The sequence below is a fragment of the Phyllobates terribilis genome, unplaced genomic scaffold (assembly GCF_046119375.1).
Source record: "Phyllobates terribilis strain yellow unplaced genomic scaffold, ASM4611937v1 Scaffold_8__6_contigs__length_399053987, whole genome shotgun sequence".
Taxonomy (NCBI): Eukaryota; Metazoa; Chordata; class Amphibia; order Anura; family Dendrobatidae; genus Phyllobates; species Phyllobates terribilis.
The window spans coordinates 142,726,191-142,753,262 of NW_027362768.1; the positions used below are offsets into that span (position 1 = coordinate 142,726,191).

Here is a 27,072-nt window from a genome sequence, read left to right on the forward strand (position 1 = left end):
TGGACACCCCCTTTAATGTAGAGTGCACACAAAAGATTTATTAATGAATAGAGTGGTACCGGCCTAGTACCAGAGGATCCACTTGGTCTAACACAATATTAGGCTCCAGTAGACCGGAAACTCATTTGACGCTGATTTTCAGCCCAAACATTGCTGCTAGAAATAACTAAAGAGTAAACTATTTGAGGACCAATTGTCAATCTATATGGATAGGGTAATTGTTCACTGCTGCATATCGTACGCAGCCTTCCTATACTATTATGGTTTGTGCACTGTATGAAATATTTGCACGGAAAGGGTGTCCTCATTGTGGTCACAGCGCTTGCTGAAAGTTTGTGACATGGCATCGTCATCTCTGTCCGGAGTATGTGTTACAACGAGTGAGTGCAACAGAAAGGAGAAGGCCAGGTGTGGGTGTAAGTGAGCTAAGTGCCAGACCGGTGTCACTGTCAATACAACCTATTGACTGGCGGACACAGAGAGAAAAGGGCCTATGTGCAAGAACAATATATGGGCACTTTTCAGTCCACTAGGTCATCATTATGCACAATTCCACCTGCTTTGGAGGTAGAAATGGGCCCCTTTAGCTCTCCGTCCCCTGAGGGGCTACACAGGTTGCACCAATGATATGTCCGCCCTTGATCCTGGAAGAAGTGAGGCCTATGGTAGACTGTGGTAGTTTGGAGTGGAGGGCTGGTGAGAGGTGTGCCAGCGGGAGAATGAGTGGTGTGAATAGAAAGTCCAACCGGAGTGAGAGTGTTCAAAGCACCATTTGTAACACTCAGCAACTTGTGCCTCTCGATGAGCAAAAATGGTCAGTTGCCACCTATCTCAAGTCAGTCAATCCTGGTAATTTAAAGTGGCGCTATTCTTCACTTATGTCCCCTCTTACAATCTGAGTTAGAAAAAGTCTTCCTTTTTTTCTGAGTAAATGGATTAGATAAAGAATACAATGAAAACCCCTTTTAATGATGTTACCTGACTTTAATAACAGCTTAGTGTAGAATTTAATTGAAAGTGTACAAGTGCTCGTTCTGTAATAATTTCCTCCGTTGGACGCACGACACACCAGTCCGTCACTGGTAATGGATAAAGATGTTACCATTAGCTTTTCTACATTAGGACATCTAATAGAAGCCCTCATTTATAAGGATTAGTCTGGTGGCATATAACCTTTAAGGTACAGAGCATCTAAGGAAAGCTACCTCCTTCATAAAATAGAGGAATTTATAGAAGACATTTCAAGTATGCATGTCGCGTGAGGCGCAGTTTTCCTCCTGCTAATTGCAGCCTGTCTTTATCTGCTGATCGGTAGATTCTAATAAAAAGACCTCTAGTCTGACTTGTTTTACATTGATACCATAAAATAACCATTACCATCGAACAGCAATTAAAATACACAGGCAGGCAATTATTTCTCACTGGGTTGATGTCAGCTGGTTAACATTCTATATCGGCTTTCTAGAAAATTGATCAAATAGAAGAGTTTTTCATTTATGACCTTATATTACAACATTCCACAAACATATTCGCTTTAAAACTTTGAGTTTATTATGACTGAACGCAAAACATTAGAAAAGTTGCCTGTAACCTTTCTCTGCTGTAGAGGATAAGTAAGAGTCAGTTTTCACAATTGGGAAGGTTTTGCATATGACATAGTGACCTTCAGCAAGGATTTTGCCAATTACCCAGCCTTTCTACTGTCTTATGATAAAATATGCAGTATGCCATAGTTTAGTACATATACTTCCTGCAAACCTGTAAAATGTTCACTTGTAGACTCCAAAACATGGCATAAAAATGCTTCACTAATGTGGCCCCCTTCTGTCCTAAAGTTATGTGCCAACCCAGCCTTAGGGAGGTGTGTAATCAGTATCGCTTTCATCTCTGCCCAGACATTTTTTGCTACTCACTATTCTGGCACATCTCCAACGTGTACAGAAACTTCCCACCCTGCTGCTATCATACAGATAGTGCCCCAAAAATAATAGCGCAAAGATAGTATAGTGTCCTACACAGTAATACTGCCCCTAATTGCTGACATACAAAAATAGTGTCCACCTTTGGCCCTACACAATAAAAAAGCCCCTTTGTGCCTCACACAATAGTGCCCTCTTTATGCTACATGTTTGGTGTCCATGAAACATTTTTGGCTGCCTACTTGATGCTCCCTACACATTAATAGCACACACCCTCACAGTAGAAAAATTCCCTCTAAACAGTAATCATGCCCCCATCCATATACATTGCACTTGCCTGCATGGGTGGGTGTTGAAGCTGCCCATCCTCCTGGGTGGATTCCAGCCTACTTTCAGGAAGCCATAGGTAGATACAACAAATAACGGGATTCTTTATTGAAGCCTCTTCTACTGTAATACTGATGTTTATACTTAAACATTGCAAATGTAAAGTAGTTGCAGTGGAAGAACGATTTGAACTCACTTCAGGGTGAGTCTGCATTTACGAGACACACACCATGTACCAGCGCAATGTTCTCAGGCCCTCTTTCCCTGACCTAGGTAGGCCACACAGCACACCACCACCTGATCGGTTTTGTCATACACTTCTTTGCTTACTCTTCCATTAGCATAGCCAGTGCCTTTTCTGGTCTGCTTCTGTTTGAACAATGTGGGACAGACTCCAGTTGGTTTCTTCACGTCTTTATCACTGTTCTCAAAGGACTACTTCTCGATACTTATGGACACGACACCTCCCGGCCTCGGCATCTGAAGCACGCAAGTGGGTTGTTATCACACATGGTGACAACTTTTCCCTTTGTGGGCTCTCACAACCAACAGCTCACAGGCAAACTCTCTTCTGTGGCCCTAACTTGGCCACATGCTCACGTCATACCCTATGATGTACTGTATCCATTGCCTTAGGCAGCAATGGCAGACCTCATAACACTCTTCAACTATCCAATACATGCTTCAAGTGTGTCTGTCCCTAGGTTATACATCACAGGCTGATCCGACTGTTGCATCCATGACTGACTCTGAGCAGAGAGAAGAACTTGCTAAAGTACACCCGTAGAGGTCACGTGCGCTCATTGACGTCACACATTCTGCATGCTCACCGTCACCGTGCAATACATACCCCCATGTACCCTCAGGCGTTCAGGGCCTCCCACTTGCTAATCAATGATACTACCAGGGATGTATTGCCAAGCAGCCAGCATACATGCACATCCTACCCTTTTTTGCTTGCTCCCATTAATCACATTCCAAAGGTCTCCAAAAGGGATGAAGTTGAAAATAACACAAAATCAATAGTGAGGGGGTGGTCCGGCTTAACTCATCATAGTATTCAAATGTATTGACATCTAGATGACACAGTTGCTGTTAAGAGTCGTCCTCAACCAAGAACTGTATATTGGCCCTTTGCAGTCCAATAGTTCATCATAATGCACCACTTTATGTGTCTGTGAGAGAAGTTGCTTGCTGCTTTTGAGGTAGGAGTGGGTCCTCTTTTGGGTCCCTGTTCAGCTGCACAAGTAAGAGGTTGTCCACAATTTTTTCATTGATGACCTATTCTTAGGATAGGTCATCAATGCAAGATTGATTGAACAGTTACGTCGGCTGCCGCCGATACCGAGAGCAGCTGGTTGGTGGGGGTGCCGGGTGTCGGACCCCGACTGATCAGACATTGATGACCTATCCTAAGGATAGGTCATCAATGAAAAATTAGTAGACAACCTCTTTAATCGTACTGTATGTCCATACCTGATCTCAAGTCATCTCAGCAACCAAGGAGACAGGAGAGGTACCAGGCATAAACATGTGGAAAGATGGTCAGTGAACAGCCACAGGATCATCAGCAGAGTCTATGTCACCAAAATCGCAGCAGCTTTACAAATTTATAGACACAAGACCAGTCAAATCAGGTCACTAAAAACAAGCTCCATAGAAGAAAGGTCTCTATCACTGACACCCGTACTGATATTTGTGAAGGGTTTAAAAAAAAATCACTGCCAGACAGCTTAACCTTTAATGAGACATGCTGGAAAAAAATTTCTTAGAGCCCTTTAGTGTTGATTAAAAATGTGAAAAATGCTTTTTAATAACTTACTTGAATTCTATGCTAAGATAAAATCACTTGAATGCTTCCGACTCTGATTCCCCGAATTTTCCAAAGCTCCAAATTAATGGGAGCCTGTCAGGTTTTAATCATGTCTGCCTTCCTTACTAAATAAAATAAAGCAATGGAAAGAGGATGTCACCTTGTGCGATACATTTCAACAAATTAGTATATAAAGCAGAGGTAATTGTTAGAAGCATATCCCACCCTGTTACAAGGTAAAGGGAACAGTAGTGACTGCTGATCCCTGTCATGTCCTGGCAGTAACAGCTCTTGTATCGCCTTAATCACTGGAAGGGAGCAGCTGCAGGGAGAATATAACTTCACTTTCTCCCTGCAGTCATTTTTTTTTTCAGTAAGCCAAACAAACATGATTAAAACACTATTTACCTTCAGATTAGCACTGTATCTGCAGGTGAATGGCTTTTCTTGTAGCTGAAAGGTTCTCTTAGGTCAGCCAAACACATCGGTAACAGGTGCACCAAGCTAAAGGTGTGCGCCATAACTTCAGTGTACCTTGTAGGATGGCCTTGTCTGGGGATTCATCTCTCAGGGCAGCGCAAGAACCACGGACACAACAGACTCTTTTAAAAGTAGTAAGAAAAAACTTTTACTCAGATAAGATTCTTGGCTCAAATTTTAACAACTAACATGTTTTATAGGCGTTTCTCAAAAAGTCAGGCCCTCTTTTCCCCACACGATTACAGGAGACGCTTCTGCATTCATCCATTTTTCAGTCGTAAGAGATGATTCTGATGGTTACTCTTCTGGAACATGTCTTCAGCATGGTTGCTAACACACTCTCACAACAGACCACACAGTCATGGTGTCAAACTCCTCACTTCTTGTATATTTCACTATCTCAGTGGTCAGGAGGCACCTTCTCAAAATTCCTCACCATCATTCTCCGATTAGTATCTTTCTCCTCTCATTTCAGGCAGGCATGACTTCCTCCACCCGGCATAGTTACGGGGGCAAGCTCCTTTCCATAACCTGGGGTGACGAACCACAGCAAAAATGCCCACTTCTCATGTCAAAATTGCAGGCTCTAAAAGACATTGTAGCTTCTACTCTTTCCTAATTCCCTCTGCTACTGACTCAGAATGGAGGAAATTAGCCATTGATGGGAATCTGTCACCATGTTTTTGCCACTTAATCTGAGAACAGCATAATGACGCGGCCCCAGGGCCGTGGGGTACTCGGCAGCCGGGCCTCTGGTTGCCGAGGGATATCACGATGGCTGGCCCGATCCATGGCCCAGGGCGGTCACTGAAAAGGGGGATATTTATAGGGGATTTGGAAAAGTTTGTGACGCCACCTGTGGAATGAGGCTAGAGGGTGCCGCTGCTGCAGAGCAGTCCTCTGGAGCTGGTGTTTCGGCAGCAGGGATGGTGTGGCTCTCCACAGGTAGAGCTAGCTCCAGGGCAGTGTAGGGGTAGATGGTGGATGCTGGGGAGAGAGACGGCAGGACGGTCCCGGAGGAAAGACGGACACTCACACGGGGATAAACTTCAGTACCTTTACTGGTGATGATGCCGGCACGGTCCCGGGTATTCCGGACGAAGGGCACACTCTTGGACTCTCCCCAGTGAGCGGCTATAGGGCCTCCTGATCCGAGGCTTTACTCGCTAAGCTTCTGGCCTGCCTGGAACTAGGCCTAGCTTGGTTACTGTCTCTCTTTGCACCTGCTGACCTGGTGGTAGGGCCTTCTCTTGGAGATCACTCTCCCTGGTTGCTGGGGCCTCCGTGACTCCTAGCCCTGGTACTGTAATCAGCGTTTGGTGAACCTGGGACCTGTAGTCCTCCAGGGGTTCCGGTGGTTCATACTGGGTGTAAAGGGTCCATGTAGGCGTGGACCCGGTGTCCGGTATATATCTCGGGGTGAGCCTGGTATGCTCCTCTGCCCCCTCGCTACTTCTTCCTTCTCCTCTCGCCTTCGGCCACACTCGGGGCCCTCACTAGGCCTTCACACGTGCTGTAGGCCTTGGCTCGCCTAAGCACAGCAGCCAGTTTGCTGCCTCTTCGCTGCTCTCTGAGCGTCAGCATTGTTTCTGCTCGACTCTGAGCTCACTACTCACTGAACTGACTGACTATAAACTGAGCTGCCTAGCTCCACCCTCCCTTTATACAGTTATATGAAAAAGTTTGGGCACCCCTATTAATCTTAAGCTTAATGTTTTATAAAAATTGGTGTTTTTGTAACAGCTATTTCAGTTTGATATATGTAATAACTGTTGGACACAGTAATGTTTCTGCCTTGAAATGAGGTTTATTGTACTAACAGAAAATGTGCAATCTGCATTCAAACAAAATTTGTCAGGTGCATAAGTATGGGCACCCTTATCGTTTTCTAGTTTTAAATACTCCTACCTACTTTTTACTGACTTACTAAAACACTTTTTTTGGTTTTGTAACCTCATTGAGCTTTGAACTTCATAGCCAGGTGTATGCAATCATGAGAAAGGCTACTTAAAGTGGCCACTTGCAAGTTGTTCTCCTGTTTGAATCTCCTCTGAAGAGTGGCATCATGGGCTCCTCAAAACAACTGTCAAATGATCTGAAAACAAAGATTATTCAACATAGTTGTTCAGGGGAAGGATACAAAAAGCTGTCTCAGAGATTTAACCTGTCAGTTTCCACTGTGAGGAACATAGTAAGGAAATGGAAGAACACAGGGACAGTTATTGTTAAGGCCAGAAGTGGCAGGCCAAGAAAAACATCAGAAAGGCAGAGAAGAAGAATGGTGAGATCAGTCAAGGACAATCCTCAGACCACCTCCAGAGAGCTGCAGCATCAACTTGCTGCAGATGGTGTCACTGTGCATCGGTCAACTATACAACGCACTTTGCACAAGGAGAAGCTGTATGGGAGAGTGATGCGAAAGAAGCCGTTTCTGCAAGCATGCTACAAACAGAGTCGGCTGAGGAATGCAAAAGCACATTTGGAGAAACCAATTTCTTTTTGGAAGAAGGTCCTGTGGACTGATGAAACCAAGATTGAGTTGTTTGGTCATACAAAAAGGCGTTATGAATGGCGGCAAAAAAAACACAGCATTCCAAGAAAAACACTGGCTACCCACAGTAAAATTTGGTGGAGATTCCATCATGCTTTGGGGCTGTGTGGCCAATGCCGGCATCGGGAATCTTGTTAAAGTTGAGGGACGCATGGATTCCACTCAGTGTCAGCAGATTCTTGACAATAATGTTCAAGAATCAGTGATAAAGTTGAAGTTACGCAGGGGATGGATCTTTCAGCAAGACAATGATCCAAAACACCGCTCCAAATCTACTCAGGCATTCATGCAGAGGAACAATTACAATGTTCTCGAATGGCCATCCCAGTCCCCAGACCTGAATATCATTGAACATCTGTGGGATCATTTGAAGAAGGCTGTCCATGCTCGGCGACCATCAAACTTTATTGAACTGGAATTGTTTTGTAAAGAGGAATGGTCAAAAATACCTTCATCCAGGAAATCATTAAAAGCTACAGGAAGCGACTAGAGGCTGTTATTTTTGCAAAAGGAGGATCTACTAAATATTAATGTCACTTTTCTGGTGAGGTGCCCATACTTATGCACCTGTCAAATTTTGTTTGAATGCAGATTGCACATTTTCTGTTAGTACAATAAACCTCATTTCAAGGCAGAAACATTATTGTGTCCAACAGTTATTACATATATCAAACTGAAATAGCTGTTGCAAAAACACCAATTTTTATAAAACATCATGCTTAAGATTAATAGGGGTGCCCAAACTTTTTCATATAACTGTATATCCCTAACGGGCTCCCTCTGCTGGTCTGAGGTGGTAGGGTGGAGGTGTGTGAATGTGTGAGGGCCCCTTATGGAGAAGTCCATCCATGCACCCTCCTGGGTTCTGTGGCACCAATGCGCAGCAGGGCGCCACAATAATGTCGGGACATAGACCCTGATTCCAGTGATTTGTCACATACTTGGCTGCTTGCTGTAGTATTGATAAAATTACCCCTTTATCAGCAGGAGATTATCAGTAGAGGACTAGTAAACTTGCTGCAATGTAGTCCTCCATATTCATGAGCTCTGTATAACCGTCAGCTTTCTGCCTATGCACAGTGTACACAGAAAACTGTCAATAAGTGCTGTGGGTGTGGTTATACTGAGTTCAGCATACAAATAACTGGAATATCTGCAGCAGACAAATCTGATTATATCAAAAGTGCAGAAAGCAGCAAAGTAAGTGATACATCTCTGGAATCAGGGTCTCTGCCCCTATATGATATTGCTCTCAGATGAGGTAGCAAAAAGCTGGTAACTGATTCCCTTTAAATAAGTTTTGTCCCTCCCAGCTTCACTCAGTCAATAAACTTAAAGGGGTATTTTCAAGTTGTTAAATTGATTTAGTTAAACAGCATGAAAATAAGCAAGGTTTCTATTGATTTGCTTTTTGTATCTGATGTCATTCTACTGCAATGAGAGCTTTTATCTTTTGTAGTGTAAAGCTGATTCCCATGGAGCTCGGCCATTGGTACCTGCTCAGATCCTGGGTGAGTGAGCACAGTAGTTTCATTCCAGGAGAGAGGAGTTAACTTCTGATATCCCAGCCACCTCTTTCCAACCCATTGATTTCTATACCGCAGTTAGCTACACACCTTTCTCTCTCTCTCTCTCATTGACTTGCATTGGTCATTGTACTGTCTATATGCTCTCAGTTTGACGCCCCCTTGAGGAAGCTAGTGCGAAATGCGCATTGGGGCCAGGGGTCACGTGGTAAGTGGGTCCTAACAGCTTTCCTGACTGGTAATAGCATGTAACACATGATTTGACTCTGCTAACACCACAAAATGAGATATTCTTGCTTGATTCAGTGAGGTGACACTAACTGGGGTTTGAGATTTCAGCACAGGGTAACTGTGCACTGGGTACATGAGCACTGATAGTCTGCAGCCTGCATTTATGATTGCACTTGAGGCATAGACTGAGGTATATATATATATATATAATGGCGTGCTGTTAAACTGTGACTTGTGTTTTCTCTGCCTGCTGTTTGCCACCTCCCGTGGAGAGGGGAAGATAAAGCCCTTCTGATTACTAAAAAGACTGCTGTTAAACTGTTTACTGCAATGTGATTTGATTGATGTTAATGCCACTCAGGATATATACTTGTAAACCTGCAAACCACCCCAATTGATCGGTTCATTATTTACTATGGCTCACTGTCTGCTAAATAACTGTTTTTAATTGTTTGTCAGCATATATGTAAAATAAATGGATTTATACTTTTTCACAAAAATTGCTGCATGTGTAATTACTCTGTCTTTCTAAGTAAAATGCTTAATAAGGAGTTAGCATGATTTATATCAAAGTCTGGTTCTTTTTGTGGTATATTATGCTCTCAGTTTTGCAGACTGACTGCACACAAACCAACTATACAGTCATGGCCAAAAGTTTTGAGAATGACACCAAAATGAAATTTTCACATAATCTGCTGGCCTCTGGTTTTTATTAGTGTTTGTCTGATGTTTATATCACATACAGAAATATAATTGCAATCATATTATGAGTACCAATAGGTTATATTGACAGTTAGAATGGGTTAATGCAGCAAGTCAATATTTGCAGTGTTGCCCCTTCTTCTTCAAGACCTCTGTAATTCTCCCTGGCATGCTCTCAATCAACTTCTGGAGAGAAGTGGCTTCTTTGCTGCCCTCCTTGAAACCAGCCCTTGCTCAAAGAGTCTCCGCCTCACAGTGCGCGCAGAAGCACTCACACCAGCCTGCTGCCATTCCTGAGCAAGCTCGGCACTGCTGGTAGTCTGATCCCGCAGCTGAAACAGTTTTAAGATACGGTCCTGGTGCTTGCTGGTCTTTCTTGGGCGCCCTGGAGCCTTTTTGACAACAGTGGAAGCTCTCTCCTTGAAGTTCTTGATGATGCGATAGATTGTTGACTGAGGTGCAATCGTTGTAGCTGCGATACTCTTCCCTGTTAGGCCATTTTTGTCCAGTGCAATGATGGCTGCACGTGTTTCTTTAGAGATAACCATGGTTAACTGAAGAGAAACAATGATACCAAGAACCAGTCTCCTTTTAAAGTGTCCAGTGATGTCATTCTTACTTAGTCATGACTGATTGATCGCCAGCCCTGTCCTCATCAACACCCACACCTGTGTTAATGGATCAATCACTAAAACGATGTCAGCTGCTCCTTTTAAGGCAGGACTGCAATGATGTTGAAATGTGTTTCGGGGGTTAAAATTCATTTTCTGGGCAAATATTGACTTTGCAAGTACAGTAATTGCTGTTAAGCTGATCACTCTTTGACATTCAGGAATATATGCAAATTGCCATTACAAAAAATGAAGCAGTAAACTTTGGAAAAATTAGTATTTGTCTCATTCTCAATACTTTTGGCCATGACTGTACACTTGCCTGAACAATGTCTATGACATTGGTGAATACGTAAGTAACACAATCCCATCTATTATACTTTTCCTCTGATTGTTCCTATCCTGATTTTGGCTTGATGTAAGATACTGACCAAATACTGAACATGTCAACGTGGCCTTATGCAGCAGAAATCACAGATCTGTCATTGCCTAAGGCCATGTTCACACGTTCAGTATGTTACATCAGTATTTGTAAGCCAAAATCAGGAATGAAGCAATTAGAGAAAAGGTATTATAGAAACACGTCACCATTTCTGAATTCTGCACTCCTAGTTTAGGCTTTCAAATACTGATAAAAAATACTGACCAAATACTGAACGTGTGAACGTGGCCAAAAGGTGGAGATTTTCTTTAATTTCTCATTTTTGTTAAATCCTATGGCCCCATAACGAAATGTTATCTGATCTCCATGTGAACTGCTCCTTTGTCATGCTAAGTCCCACAGCGATCAGACTCGGATATAAGCATAGGCTACACATGCCCAAGGCAAGGAAAGCAGACTCAACATATAAATATTTATTTGCAGCAATGCAGTGCAGTGCTCCACATTTTATATTTTCTTTATATTATGTCTAAATAATGTGATATTGACACTCTATAAGTATTGAAGCATTGACTCAATAAGAGCTGAATCACTTCCCTGTATCTTATTTATACTGTCGGTTAGAAGTTGTGAACCGCGGAGACACATCAATGTTTTATAACTACCCCAGAGACGCATCAAAAGGCAGCACAGCGTTGGCGGCGTGGCGCATGTGAAAACTACATGGTACAACTCCATAGATCTTTATTGTTTTCCCTTTAATGTTTTCCAAACAAAACTTATTTTCTGCAGGTTATAGCAGGTAAAATGAGAGTTATTATTATGGTATGTCACCAGCAAATGTGGGAGGGAGGGATAAGGGTGAATTTATTTAGGGTGAGCACTTTAGTATTATCAAGTAGCATAAGAAAATGAAGCATTTAAGTATAAATTGAGCAAAAAGGAACTTGCGTATGCATATCATGCCACCTAGGAGGTCCAAAAAGAAAATTCTGAACAGCAAGCGATGGAGATCAGGAGAACACCATTATTTATTATCTGTAATTGGCACCTACAACTGTCCCCAGTGGGATTTGGGATGCAACTTCCCTCGCTCGGGCTCAACCACCCACATATTCCTGTTACAATTTTGCATCAAGCCAATAATCCTCGAGCAAACTGGAGATCATACAAGCAAACAGAGAAAATCTGCATCACCATATAAAGGTTGACCTGGCTAAGTAGACATTCCATATCATTGAATATTATGCCATGTCTGCAGGGTATAATGCGCCACATTCTGATCACTAAACCCTGGGACGCCTCAATTAAAGAGGCCACCTCTCTTTCTTTGCTAAAAATTACATCTTTCTGACGAGCCTCAGTGGCAAAGAGAATGGGTCCAACAAGGGCTGGACCACCTCTCATCAAGGGCTCCATGGCGGCCACAGACTTTGTCTCTATGGTATTTACATCCATGGCCATAGGCAACTCCTGTGTTGCCATATAGTGCTTCTGTACAGCTATTCCCTTAGGAGATGGAATGATGTTTTATTTAAAAAAAAAAAAAAGTTTTGTATGCCTCCCTATGAATTTAGAGGCGTATAGTAGGTATAGTAGGGCACCAGAGAAGTTGATTGCTCAGAGGATATAAGGAGATATGATACAACACTGCACATAAGACTGCTCTCAACTCTGGGTAGTAGACAGGTAGTCTGTTGAGTAAGACACCTCCTTTGTAGTATTAATATTCCATAACAGAGTAGGTGAAAGATCTTCATGTAAAGGAAGCATCCAAATAAATCAGAGTCAACTTAGTTATGTCTCCTGCTTTGCACTGATGAGCAGGAAAAAATCCTTGAAGCCTCTGGTTCAGCTTGTATTTTTGAGCTAATTTTCATATTGTTTCCCATTATCTATTGCCTGAAAATAAATTTCTCAATACATCCCTGTGTATTTTCAATGAGGAGTAGAACCTCCCCCTTCTCAATGTGTAAGGCACCACATCTCAAATAATATAGTACCTTGCTCTACATCAATGTGGGGCAAGAACCCTAAAATAGTTGTATGTAGATGTTATCCTCTTCCTTTTTAACTGATCTCTGGTTTGGCTGGTCTGAGATATATGTGTTTCTTCTGGAGGAGTGATCATTAGCATGCACTACATTAACTATGAAACCATACTAACACCATTCTTGCCAACAGACCCAACTTTTCCAGGATTATTGCAAGAACTGCTGCTCAAAAATAGTGGAGCTGATGCAACCCTGCCGACTGTCACGATTCCTCCTATCAGTGTGTCTAGATGCCGTCTGTCGTCCAATCTAGGAAAATAGCATGCTGAGCTGTCAGTATGGTGATGGACAGCTCAACCATCCAATCAGATGCTGGGGTGTGCTGAGCTGTCAGTGTCTTGAGTGACAGTTTAGCCGTCCAATCAGGACAAGGGTGTGCCAGGGCTTCCTCCATGTGTCTCCTATTTAGCTCTCTCTGCCTTAGATTGCTGCCAATTGTAGCTTTGCTGAAGAAGTGTGTGTTTGCTCTGTGCTCTTAGTCTTGTATTCTAATCTTTGCTGCTAGACCTTGGATTTGCCTTTGACCATCCGTTTGCCTAGCCCTTTTGTCAGGATCCACTACCTTTTTGGAATTCTGACCTCTGACTGTTACCTGACTACGCCTTTGTCTCACCCCTCTGTCTATGATGTACCCTCCTGGCATTTGTCCTCGGACCGCTTGACTATCCAGCCGTACGACTTGTCCGTGAGTAGTGACTAGCGTCACACCGACATTCTGGAAATATAGGGTTGTTCCACAGCGTTTTGGACTTTTTTAGTTGGGCATGGCTTTATTGTCTCAATTTTGTCTACTGAAATACACGTAACATCTGTTAACATCAGATAAGTTACTAAAGTTTTCCACACTTTTTCTGCACTGTAAGTAAAATCAAAACACAGCAACCATTATAAACCTGATGTACAAACCTGCAGAATCTCAAACATAAAGACTGTAGAGCTAATGCTAATCTTAGGCTGAGCCTGAACCTCTTCATTTTTAGTTTATGCGAAAAGCAAGTGCAAATTGGCAGTGGTTTTGGGTTCTCATCAACGCATTCCGGCTGCTGTGGAGTAAACATGAGAACCGTGGTTCTCTGCCAGTCCTAACACAAACAGGATGTGTAATGCTCCGAGCCCTGAGTAAGAATAGTGAACCCTTATAAACAGGAAGCGCACTGGATATTACACAGAGTGCCCTCAACCACTGCGAAACCTCACAATAACCAGACTGGGAGGCCTGGGCTGCAATATATTATACTACGATCATTTCTTTTTAATTGTTTTATGATACACTTGAAAAAGTTTGCTCAAAGTTTTTTTTTTTAAATGAGAAGTTTACAGGATTAATGACAATGTGTACATAACTGAAACGAGTGGCAAATGTAAGATTTTAGCTTTTATGATATATGACGTTCATGGCTAAAGAATTGCTTGAGAGTAAATACAAATACAAATATTAAAATATAGGTGTCAGATGTTTGGGTCCTGGGATGGACACTGACAGTAAAGGGCACCTGTGCAGCACGTGTGTCTGGGCCCCTCTATCGTAATGCCCTACTCTCTTATACTAAACTATGCACACCTTAATACATATATGACGCGCCCTCTGGGCCGTGTGGGGAACCCGGAACCGGGCCTTTTGTGGGATGCTGGGGGTTGTAGTCTTCGCGTGGCGGTGACCCGGTCCGTGGCTCAGGGTGGTCAAACCAAATGGTAGTCTATTTATGGTGTTTGTTATTATTTATAAATTGTCCGACTACGCCACCCGTGGATTGCGGTCAGGATGAACTGCCGCTGCAGGGCAGACCACTGAGGCTGGTGTTATGGGTGCAGCAGAGTGTAGTATAACTCCCCACGGGAGAAGTATAGCCTCAGGGCAGTGAGTGCAGATGATGGGGGATGGTGGTGCGCGGGAATAATGACTCAGAGCCTCTGTAATGCAGTCCAGGGTCTTTACTCACAGTTCTTTATCCAAGTTACTTCAGCTGGTCATAACGTCCCACGTCGCACTGTGTTCACCAAGTGAGGGGCTCGGCCAACTCCCAGATAACTTTGGAGCGCTTCACAGGACCCCCTTTGTGTGTCCTTTCTCTGGCCGTTCATACCCCACCAGTGACCACTCTTCTGTCCGGCTGCCTCGGGCCTTGGTGGGCAAACGTTGGCCTCCGTTTCCCTGACCCTATGTGGTGCCTTCCTAACGGGTATGGCAAGAGGCTGCGCTACATAACATGTCACAGCCTCCGGTTTCTAGCTGAGGGTAGTTCCCCCTACCTCCACTAGTTTCGGGGGACCGGTCTCCCCCTTTGGCCTGACCCCTCCACGCAGGTAGATTCGGGCGTGCGGTGGCGACTCGCCGGTCCACACCCCTGGGGTCCCTTCGTTCCTTGTTCCTGGAGCCTCCTCCGCTCCCCTTCCTTCTTTCTCCTTCCTCCAGGCTCCGGCCTCAGTCCTAGGCCCGCCTCTGGAGCAGAGCTCGTACAGAGCCCCTGCTCCCTGTCCTCTCCTCTCTCTGACTGGAACCGAACTCAACAACTCTAAGATGGTACCCGCCTTTTATACCTTTCTAACTGTGCACCCAGGAATTACTTCCTCCCTGCTCTTGCACTACAGGGTCCCCCCTTCCTCGGTGTTCCCTCCCCCCACTCCAGCCAGGGACAGGGACTGTCGTGCCCATCTTAGGGGCATATCGGTCGCCCTGCCCCCCGGAAATGTGGTGTAATGCATGCAGGTGTCAGGGTCCTGATCCACACTCCATCCTTACCTGAAAGTGAGATATCTCACATCTGGGTGAGGTGCAATACCTCTGTAGCAACCGAGCCCTCGGGGATCTACATTCCCCCCTGGTAAATCACAGCACGTCCGCGGGCTGGAACAGAGCAAAAACAATTTGATTTACAAGACATGCAGAATTAAAGTTGTTGTTTTTTTTGTTGTTTTTGTTGTTTGTATTTTTACGTTAGAAAACGGCCGACCACATACAATTCCCTTTATGGGAAACACTTCCTCTTTTTCAACATTTTTAGCTACTTTTCTTTACCAAACATTATAGTGCATCTTTAATATCAAAGGAACTCTTTTATCAGTCATCATATAGAACATTTTCAATACTATGTAACTCTTCTTCTAGCAGCATATAAAACATTTCTGTAGGTAAAACATTTTCAAGTAAACTCTGATTCACTGGCCGCGGTGCAACTTGCGACAAGGTGTCCATTTCTCAATAAGGTGCAAACTGGCAAAACTTTTAACAGGAGGGACCCGCTCGTAAACCCTCAACGTAGGCCCTGGGCGTGGCTGCAGGGCATAGGTGATCCGGCCGTTGGACTACGTCTTCCGCCACGCCAAACAGGTTTTTGTTCTGTGGTCTGTTGCAATGTTTATAAAACCAATAGTGGGCACTTTAGGAAGTGCAACTATTTACAAAGTTGACCGCTCCCAGTCCTCGGTCGGATAAAGCAGAGGGTTGGCTGCTCCCAGTCCTCAGCCGGATATTACTAACCCGTCTCCGGGTAACTTTAAGTAGAACAGTCAGGAAACAGTCAGGTAACAGTAGCCAACTTTTTCTCTTTACCCTGATGAGTAACTATATACAGTGTACGCTGCCGCTCCTTAGTAGCGGTGTCCTGCTATTTGACGCTCCTGCTCCTCGTCGTAATATTCTTCAGACCCGTCCGGGTCCTCTGAATAGCCGAGTTCGGGGTAGTGTTGCTCCTCTTCTACCCTCCGGACATTAAGGGCGTACCACCCCCGCAGACCTCGGTGTCGGGTGTAGGACACCAAGTCTCCCGGGAACAGATCCCGCCCCCGGTGACCTTCTGGCAGGTGGCTCTCCACGTCCCTCCGGGTAACGAACATGTCCGTGTCCGTGGTCAGGTCCCTGAGGAACCCCCACCCTTTCTCTTGGTGGAATTTTACCACGGTCCCTGTAATCTTGGGACCGCGTGCAGCTTGGGGGTTCCGGCGGGTGCGCATTTTCTGCTCTGCGCTCTGGGCCTGCAGCTGTTCCTGCCTCTGATGCCGCGCCCGCCTCTCCTTCTCCAACTGCGCCACCTGTCGGTGACAGAACTCCCGCCTGCGGGTGGCGGCCGCCCGCGTCTCCTGTGAGAACTCCATGAGGTCCTCCCTGGACTGGTCCAACTCATACTGGACCTCTTCATCCGGGAGCTGGGGGATATCGACCGGCTGTGGGGCGGGCAGGAGCGGAAGAAGCGGGGCTCCGGCCTCTGCGGACGGGCCCCCCCGAAGACAAGGGCGGACCCACCCGGGTGGTCGGGGAACCGGCTCTCCCTCTGGACCTGTGAGTTGGGCATACAGGTCTAAGCCCAGAGGTGGTAGCACTGGGGCAGGGGGCACCAACGGGCTAAAGGCGCCAGGGGGCACCAGGCCTGACAACCAGGCCTGAGGCGGGCTACTTCCGGTCGCGCCCGGGGTCAGAGGGCACGGCGTGGGGCCCGGTCCGGCGACTGCGCTCTCAGCTTGGGGCCTAGGTGTTGGCAGCGGGAGCGGGGGAGCTTCAACAACTCCCGGGGCTTCTGGCTCCGCGACGGGATCCAGGGGTAGACCTACGGCATCAAGACTCTGGACAGCGGTATCCCCCTTACCTGCTTCCAGGGCTGCGCTGCTCTTGGCTTCCGGCCTCCGCTCCTCATCCTCGAGGGCAGGCACGGGTGCTGGCGGCGTCTCTTGCTGCCGGTTCGCGACCCGTCGGGCCATCTCCTCCCTCCATCCAGCTATGGCCTCCCGCTGCGCCTGGACCATCCTCCGGTCCAGATCCTCCAGCGCAGTCCGAAGGAACTCCGGGTCTTCTCCAGGGAGCTGAGCCATCAGCTCCGTGAGGCTGTACGGGACCGCCTCGGCCTGCAGCAGGCCACCCATCAGGGTGCTGGAGTTGGTGCTGCTCGCCATCTCCGGGTGTGGTCTGCCGAGACTGATCCAAACCACACCCTGACCCTCGGTTTTCTTCTCTTTCTGCCCCTGTTGGGGGTGGTCCCGGGGTAATCTGCTGACAATCACTCTCAGGGGCAGCCCCCCCACATTGATGGACATCTCTACAGCCGCACTCATGGCTGTTGGGGGTGGGCTCCGTCTTTGGCGCCATTCTAGGACCTGGCCCATGATGGGCAGTGGCTTCTTGTTGTCTTTTGGCGCGCACATAATGGCGTCCGTTCTGCTGGGGCGGGCGCCACATTCAATACAGTGAAACAGTCTCTTTTCAAGCACGCAGTACCCGGTGGTTGCGGGCACGAAATCCTGCCGACTACGCCAAAGTTGACGCGCCCCCTGGGCCATGTGGGGAACCCGGAACCGGGCCTTTTGTGGGATGCTGGGGGTTGTAGTCTTCGCGTGGCAGTGACCCGGTCCGTGGCTCAGGGTGGTCAAACCAAATGGCAGTCTATTTATGCCACCCGTGGATTGTGGTCAGGATGAACCGCCGCTGCAGGGCAGACCGCTGAGGCTGGTGTTATGGGTGCAGCAGAGTGTAGTATAACTCCCCACGGGAGAAGTATAGCCTCAGGGCAGTGAGTGCAGATGATCGGGGATGGTGGTGCGCAGGAATAATGACTCAGAGTCTCTGTAATGCAGTCCAGGGTCTTTACTCACAGTTCTTTATCCAAGTTACTTCAGCTGGTCATAACATCCCACGTCGCACTGTGTTCACCAGGTGAGGGGCTCGGCCAACTCCCAGATAAATTTGGAGCGCTTCACAGGACCCCCTTTGTGTGTCCTTTCTCTGGCTGTTCATACCCCACTAGTGACCACGCTTCTGTCCGGCTGCCTCGGGTATGGCAAGGGGCTGCGCCACATAAAATGTCACAGCCTCCGGTTTCTAGCTGAGGGTAGTTCCCCGCCTCCACTAGTTTTGGGGACCGGTGCCCCCCTTTGGCTGACCCCTCCACGCAGGTAGATTCGGGCGTGCGGTGGCGACTCGCCGGTCCACACCCCTGGGGTCCCTTCATTCCTTGTTCCTGGAGCCTCCTCATCTCCCCTTCCTTCTTTCTCCTTCCTCCAGGCTCCGGCCTCAGTTCCTAGGCCCGCCTCTGGAGGAGAGCTCGTACAGAGCCCCTGCTCCCTGTCCTCTCCTCTCTCTGACTGGAACCAAACTCAACAACTCTAAGATGGTGCCCGCCTTTTATACCTTTCTAACTGTGCACCCAGGAATTACTTCCTCCCTGCTCTTGCACTACAGGGTCCCCCCTTCCTCGGTGTTCCCTCCAGCCAGGGACAGGGACTGTCGTGCCCATCTTAGGGGCATATCGGTTGCCCTGCCCCCCGGAAATGTGGTGTAATGCATGCAGGTGTCAGGGTCCTGATCCACACTCCATCCTTACCTGAAAGTGAGATATCTCACATCTGGGTGAGGTGCAATACCTCTGTAGCAACCGAGCCCTCGGGGTGCTACATATACATGACTGAGGAATGGCTGAACTTTGCCTAGCTTGTACCACCCGCATCATCCCTTTTCCTTTGCCCCCTTCAATAACGACAGAGACTGAAGACTTGGATGAAATGGCTACAGAAGCCTTTATTAAATAACATTAACAATATTAATACTCATAATATATTATCAATTGACATGAATATAAGAAAGGATCTCTGAAAGCTCAACAAATGAAAACCTAGCGGCATCAGCTGCTCCTCTTTGCCCCCACACTGCATCCCGTTGATTCGAAGGCCCTTCTGCTGAATGATGTCCCATAGATTGTCCCCCTGAGACCTTCGCCAAGTAAGAACCTCGAGTATTTCACCACTTACAGGGGATTTGGCCCTACCAAAGCTGATCCCCTCCTTTTTCCCATACCACTAATCGGCTTTTCAAAGCCCCTTTGCCACCATCTGCCATAATATAATGCCCGATCAAGCTTAGAGAAGGTAGAGTGGGACCCTGATCCTCTAACGAACTGCCCTTACACTGCCCAGGCAAATCTTTATACCCAGCTCCTTTAACCAATCAGGTAGAACCATGCAATCCCCCCATTCACCTAATCAACCCCCCACTTTTTTGTGTAGGTCCTGCCTACTGCCTCCCTTTTAGCCCCTTTGGGTCGCCGTACAGGCCATACGTTACGAACACATATATACATATGCACACAAACATATATAAAATACACATACACGTACCACATGCATTACACATGGCAAGTTTCTGATGCACCTATTCAGACGGTCAGAAGAATTTTTTTGTTTTCACCTTCCAGAGATCATTGGTATAACAGCCATAACTTTTTTATATCTATGGAAATTTTACTATATGAAGTCTTGATTTTTACAAAACCAGCAGTAATTTTTCCATAATTTTGCCATACACATATCTAAGCTTTTCATGCATATTAATTTTTGCTATGGGTAAAATTGAAAAAAAAAAGTAAAACATTTTTAAACTATTTACCATGCATCATCAATGAAGTATTCAGTGTATTTTATGGGTTGTTACAGGAATACTAAATATTGTTGTGTTATTGAGTGGTTTATGACAATAATTTAAAAAAAGTGTGCTACAAATAAGTGATTATTAATTGTTTATATATGCCAATTTTTTTAGTTACTTTTTAGAAAAATAAATCTCTGGCTTATATTTTTCTACTTTTTGTATCATAAAGTACAGGCATATAGAGATGTTCTGGCATATAGAAGAAAGTCTCAGGACCAGCACATAACATTTAGATCTTTAGGTAGAGAAAATACTCTTATGCATAACAGTGCAGCCTGGAGCTCACTGTTAATGTTGCTGCCTTCCATGCGACAGTTCCTGTGTTTGGGTCACAAGTAAGACCAGCTTGATGGAAAAGGAAATAATTAATTAAACACATAGAGAGTAGAGTGATAGCAAATGAGAAGATGGTGATCTTTGATTGCTTTGAGAAAATATATAGTTGAAACCAACTATTGCCAGAGATCAACTGGGCGCTCCTTTCCCAAGTGCCCCTGTCTGATGCACATGTGGTATGTCTGTCCCAGTCTGGGTAAAAATAAAGGTTTCTTTCCTAGTGGTGTTTAATACCAATGGACTTCCAGATGGAGGTTGAGCATATATATGTATTATGATATACAGTGCCGGACTAGGGTGCCCAGGGCCCACCAGGACCAACTCCAGGGCCCCACTTTTCAACTACATGCAAATGTGACATTATCCTCAATCACAAATTTATATAACAATGAACTGGGTAGATTGTTAAATGAATAAGTGATTCAAGTATATTATGCCAAGTACTGCTCATATAAGAGGATGATGGCCCACCTGAGGATTCCCCTGTTCTCCTGTGGGCCAGTCCAAATCTGACGATATATGTAGCAGAGAATGATTGTCCACTGTGCTGGGGTTTTTTTTTTACGTTAGTTGGAAACCGAGACGAACATTTATGGAAATATATTGATTTTGTTTTTTTATTTAAAGCGAGACATATTTTTCTGGGATTATTTGCCCTAGTGTCTCCAACCAACCTTGGATCTACAACGAGTGATAAAATACAGATGTATAGAAATATGATTGTGCTTGTACTCTATAAAATTATATTGTCATATTCGGGATCTATATGTAAATCCTTACATTTGTAAAATGATATTTTCATCTCTCTGTATCACAAACTTCTATGAATTCAGCATATTGACGTATTTCTCTTTTACCACTCAGGGTGAAGCCTGCCTTTTCAGATGAATAATTGGAATATCCCTTAGAAATGACTACGTGACTGCATTTCTTTGCATTACGCTCATATTGACTTCTTAGCCAGCACAGGGACTCTCAGGAATCGGGATTCCAGATCTTCAGGACTTACTATGGAGTCGATAAATGCTTTCTTTCAAAGGATCTATGAGATGATACAATATAAACATGAGCAGGGGATTTACAACACCATCTGCCTGGGGGTATTGCTCGCCCTACCGTTACTTGTGATACTCATTACTAGCATTATTTGTTGTCACTTCTGCTGTTGTCGGACCAGAAAAAGTAACTCGCTGAAACCTCCACCGGGCAAAAAGAAGAAGAAGAAAAACGAAGAAGAAGACTTGTGGATACCAAGTCCACAGGCCAAGTCCATCATGTTGGAAAAAGTGCCTTCATTTTCTGTATAGCTGGGGATGAGATTGGACTATTGATAGCTTATCTGCTGCAGCTGAATGCAAAGTTGACATCAACTATTTTGCTACAAGCTATATCAACCTGCTGCATGAGGATGGACAATATCCAACAGTTTTGTCCGTCCAGGACTCAGTAAACTAAAAGTCATACACATTTCCTTTATTATGCCATAAACAAGAAAGGATGGAATATTATAGAGGTGTAACAAATACTCAGGCTAGATATACTCCCATCATTCTCTGGAGTGATGGGAGTTTGGGGAAGTTCCAAGAAAAGTTTCCACTGGACAGTACAAATCTCAATGCATATCTATAGTGTGGTGCAGAGGTAGCAGTAGCACTGAGGCCTCATGCCCACCTGCGGCTCAGCCACATGGTAGGTGGGGAATTCTGTTACAAATTTTATATTTGAGCCCAGGACCTTCAACTTTATTTCACATGTCATTAGAAAATTACCTACTGTTTAAATCAGCGTTTTTTATGTTAAATGCTTTATTTTATATTTTTACATATTTTTTTATATCATTATAAATAATAAAAATGTTTGCTATTTCCACACAGACACTAGGTCTAATTTAAGACTTCCAATTCCTGTTGGACATATAAATATAGACTGACTGAGACTGTATTTTTTTGTCCTAAAGTATAATCTGAGCTTGATCTAATCTGGGCTAAGGTCAGAAGAGAGGGGAAGAAGGTAAGCTGTGATATGATCAGGGACATTATTCGAAGTTTGTGGGACAATGTAAAATCTCCAACTTGCCCCTACCAGTTACTGGTCCTCTTATAAGTGCCAAAGGGAACTTTTAGACCCACAGGGCCCAGGTGCCACTGCAACTGATGCATCTACTATAGTTATTCCCATGACTGTTACATTCTATTGTGCAGGGTGGATCCTCTGTTATCTAACTGATATAGAGTTGTTATCTGCCATTGTAATTCTGTCTGTGATGATAATGAGACTGCTGAAAATTCTTCTGTACAGAACAGGAAGTATGAGTTTAGAATTAGGCCTAGTGGCCAGTGTAAAAATTGCAAGACTTCAGATTTTTAATATACGGTACATAGTGATATGGAATACTGAAAAAAAAACATTCCCTGAAACTTGGAAAAATATATTTATCATAAAACCTTGGTTTAAACAATAGGTCAATTTCTGATGTCACATTACTTTTAAGCCCCTGCAGAAAAGAATAGCAGTTAATCAACTTCTATTGGTCCACATATATATATATATATACATATATATTTATATATACATATATATGTGTGTATACATTACATACTTAACTAAACAACTGAAAAATATAATGCCATAGTAAAAGCCTAAAACCCAGAACAGCACTGTTACAGTAAGAGTATTTTATATAGGCACTTTATGGGACTGAAATCCTTAAGTTATATATATAAATTAAAATATAATATCTGTACATTTTGCTAGTAGGAATAATTTGATTACACAGTTTTGCACAGTTCATAATTGGTATCAGAAAGGGATTTTTCTTTGTTTAACCTAAATAGCAAAGTATTACAGTATTACAGACCCTCAATGAATTACTCATTTCCATCACACAAAACTGAAATATTTTTGAAATTGGAATATTTAAAAAAAAATTCTGTTACATATTTGTTATAGCGCCCTCTGGTGTTCTTATGATTCCTTTTCAAAGCATGTGTCCAAACCCTGGGACGTTCGTGCCCAGTAGCTCAGTTCCACAAGGTGGATTTTCTGAACTAGAATTGTCTTCTTCTCACTGACATGGAGCACATTTCATGGACTTTCTAAAAGAGAATCAAAAGAACAGCAGGGGGATGTACATGCACAGCTAGCAGCATGATATGGGTTCCCATTTGTGAGATATATCTGAATGTATCAGATATTGATCTCAAATAGGGTATTTAATTGAAATTAATATATGATACATTCAGGTGTATCTAACATCTTTAATATATTAGAAATACCCTTTTAAGGGCTTGTTCACATGCTGCATTTTTTCAGTGCTTTTTTCATGCGCAAAAAAACTCTACAATGCCAGCAAAATGAATGAGATTTCTGAAATCTCTTGCACATGTTGCCTTTCTTTCCTGGTTGAATATTAACCATCAATGTGTTTTTTTTAAATCTGCAGCATGTCAGTTCTTTCAGAATTTTTTGCAAAGTTTTTCACCCATTCAAATTAAATGCATAAAAACGCAATGAAAATGCAATTAAAAACGCATCAAAAATGCAAGTATTGTATGCTGTGTTTCTCCTGCCAAAAGATGCATTTTTAGTGCAGAAAAAAATGCTGCAAAAACTGAACGTTCGAATAAACCTTGGGCGCATTTTTCTTTTTGTGTTGTAAATGGAAGTGTTATTATTGTACTGAATTTGCACTGAAGATAAGATTTCTGTACAGATTATACTAGTTTCATTACTTGGGGAGTAAAGCAAGTATAAAATGTTATCACCCTCATAAAACTGTGAGCGACAATGGCGTTTACTTTGCTCATAAGTGTTTGTGGTTTTATTTTTGCACTAGAATTTCCTGAACTCTGCAGCTATGAACTGTGTGAAAGAAACCAAAGTTATCATCTTTAGTGCCTTCACAAGTATCATATTCAGTAGCTTTACTTATCTAGAACAGCCAGCATTTCTCTCCATTTACATCCAGAGCTGCATTCACAATTCTGCGCAATTTTAATTAAAATCTTCTAATTCTTGTCTTGAGGCTTCCATTCTAGTATAATTCACTCCAGATACTGTGCAATCAGGTGATGTTCTCACAGGGTTTTTCTAGGCATTCAAAAATAATGAGTTTTTCAAGTGGAAACTTCTTCAGGAAACGTACCATTTTGAGGAATTTTTGGAGAAAATGTACTTTTCTTTAAAGGGAACCTGTGATGTCCTATAGCGCTATTAACCTGCAGATACAGGGTTAATCTGCAGGTTAATTGCATTAGGAAAGTGCCCGGCCGCCGTACTGAAAGTGTGGCACCAGCAGAGAATCAACTTTTTTTCTCCCGTCAGCCGCCGGCTTTCAGTCATGCAGGCGTGGCTGGAACAATTACAGTCACCGATCACAGCACTAAGGCCACGGCCCCACTATCAGTATTTGGTCAGTATTCGGTCAGTATTTTTTCTCAGGAGTGGGAACCAAAACCGGGTGAGGAACAATCAGAGAAAAGGTATAGTAGAAACAAGTCACCAATTCTTCATTTATCACCCACTCCTGGTTTTGGCTCCCACTCCTGAGAAAAAATACTGACCGAATACTGACCAAATACTGATAGGGAGACTGTGGCCTAAAGCACATACCCCCGCCACTCATTGACATCAGTGCATATCCGACTGTCAGTTAATACTGAGGCCTGCTTACAGCCTCTCAGTGCTATGGGATCCTATATACATGTACACATCGGGAACATTTCAGGTTTATCCATAAAATTCATCATTGTGCAATTTTTTTTTAGTGATTTTTTTAATTTTTTTTCTCGTTTTGTTGTTTTGCTTTTTCTTTCACTATCTCAGTGTTTTGCGCACTTTTTACGCACTTTGACACTTTTCTTTTTCTGTTCATGACTGAGAGGTTTGGATAGCCAATTCCAGATGTTCTAGCATGTTTTTGCCAGTTGAAGAGTAACGTCAGACATTTTAAAGGATCGCTTGAATTTTAACTTTTATGCAAAAAAAAAGTATCTTTAAATTTACGGAACATTTAATCATCGTTCGCCACTTTGGTGAATTTGGCAGAAGATCCGCCAGGGCAAGAACAAGGGAAGGCAAAAAAATGACTTAAATAAAACAAACAAATAATAAATCGAGGCCACCTTGTTAATAGAATATTATACCTATTATATATATATATATATATATACATATATATATATATATATATATATATACATATATCTCTATCTCTCTTTCTTTATATATCTACAAATAAAATTGATAAAAACGTCAGCTCAAGCTGCAAAAAATAAGCCCTCAACCAGCCCACTATCCCAATATATGAAAACACTACGGGTCTCGGAAAATGGCGACATAAGCAATTTTTTTTTTCTTACACATTTTTGATCTTTTTTTCACCACTTAAATAAAAAAAAAAACTATACATGTTTGGTACCTGCGTTCCTGTACTAAGGCCACGACCCCACTATCAGTATTTGGTCAGTATTTGGTCAGTATTTTTTCTCAGGGGTGGGAGCCAAAACCAGGTGAGGAACAATCAGGGAAAAGGTAGAATAGAAACAAGTCACCAATTCTGCATTTATCACCCACTCCTGGTTTTGGCTCCCACTCCTGAGAAAAAATGCTGACCGGATACTGATAGTGGGGCCGTGGCCTAACCTGGAGAATCATGTTGTCTGGTGAGTTTTACCATATAGTGAACATGGTAAATAAAATAAACGATAAAAAATTGTAGAATTGCACCTTTATTGCTATTTCACCGCACTTTGATTTTTTTTCCCGTTTTCCAGCACACTATATGGTAAAATCAATGGTGTCATTCAAAAGTACATCTTATCCCGCAAAAATGAAGCCATCGTACAGTTATATGGATGGGAAAAAAAGTTATGGCTCTTGGAAGAAGGGGAGAAAAAAGCAAAAATACAAATGCGTAAAATCAAAGGGTTAAGGCTTTTTTTTTTCACTCTAGCAGTCTCACGGGTTAAACCTGCAACCATTGCCCTGAAAAGAACATTAGGTCTAATTTATATAATTTTTCAGAAGAACCAGCCTTGTAGCCCACAGCAACCAATCACGGCACAGCTTTCATTTTTCCAGAGCAGTTTAACAAATACAGGGTGGTCCAAAAGTAGGTGGACAGAAAGTGTAATAAGGTTATGAAGGGGGAGATTTATCAAACACTAAATTGCAGCCGCCTGTCTGGATCATCCTCCAATAAACCATGAATTAGACGTGGACGATAAGCTTTCCACCCAATAGATTTCAGGATTCGCATGATAGAAGCTCGTGAAATTCCCAATTCCAATGAGGCTCTTCTGGTGGACTTTTTTGGACTCTGAACAAATGTTTCAGCAACAAGTTGTTTATTATCTTCTGTACAGACTGTTTTGGGTCGAGCAGTTTTTGGAGCATTAAGGATTGAGCCAGTGGCATTGAATTTGTCACGAATGCGGTAAATGGTTTGTCTCTTTGGGGCTTGAGTACCAAATGTTTCAACCCAATTTGCTCTAACGGTTTCAGCATTTTGAGATTTCCAATACTCTGTTAAAATCCATTTTCTTTGATCTGTATTTAAATTATTTGCCATTATGTGTTATCTGAATTATCTGAAAAGAAAACAGATTTGAGGGAGATCTATCTGTGAAAGCTAGATCTGTGAAACTGGCTCAGTTGCCCTTAGCAACCAATCAGATTCCACCTTTCATTTTCCAAAGAGTCTGTGAGGAATGAAAAGTGGAATCTGATTGG

General features: G+C 43.6%; 1 protein-coding gene across 3 annotated transcripts in view; it reads left to right on the forward strand.

Annotated features, from left to right (window-relative positions):
- KIAA0040 (KIAA0040 ortholog) overlaps window positions 1-22,943 on the forward strand; it is a 69,106-nt gene extending 46,163 nt beyond the window's left edge. For 2 of the 3 annotated variants that reach the window (XM_073643381.1, XM_073643383.1), the window contains one exon: window positions 21,205-22,943. In XM_073643381.1, coding sequence (XP_073499482.1) covers window positions 21,351-21,647 — 297 coding nt within the window. In that variant the 5' untranslated portion in view covers window positions 21,205-21,350 and the 3' untranslated portion in view covers window positions 21,648-22,943. Of the gene's footprint in view, window positions 1-8,582; window positions 8,602-21,204 lie in introns of those variants that run through there. The other variant, XM_073643384.1, reaches the window with a different exon arrangement.
- Window positions 22,944-27,072: the final 4,129 nt, after the last annotated feature.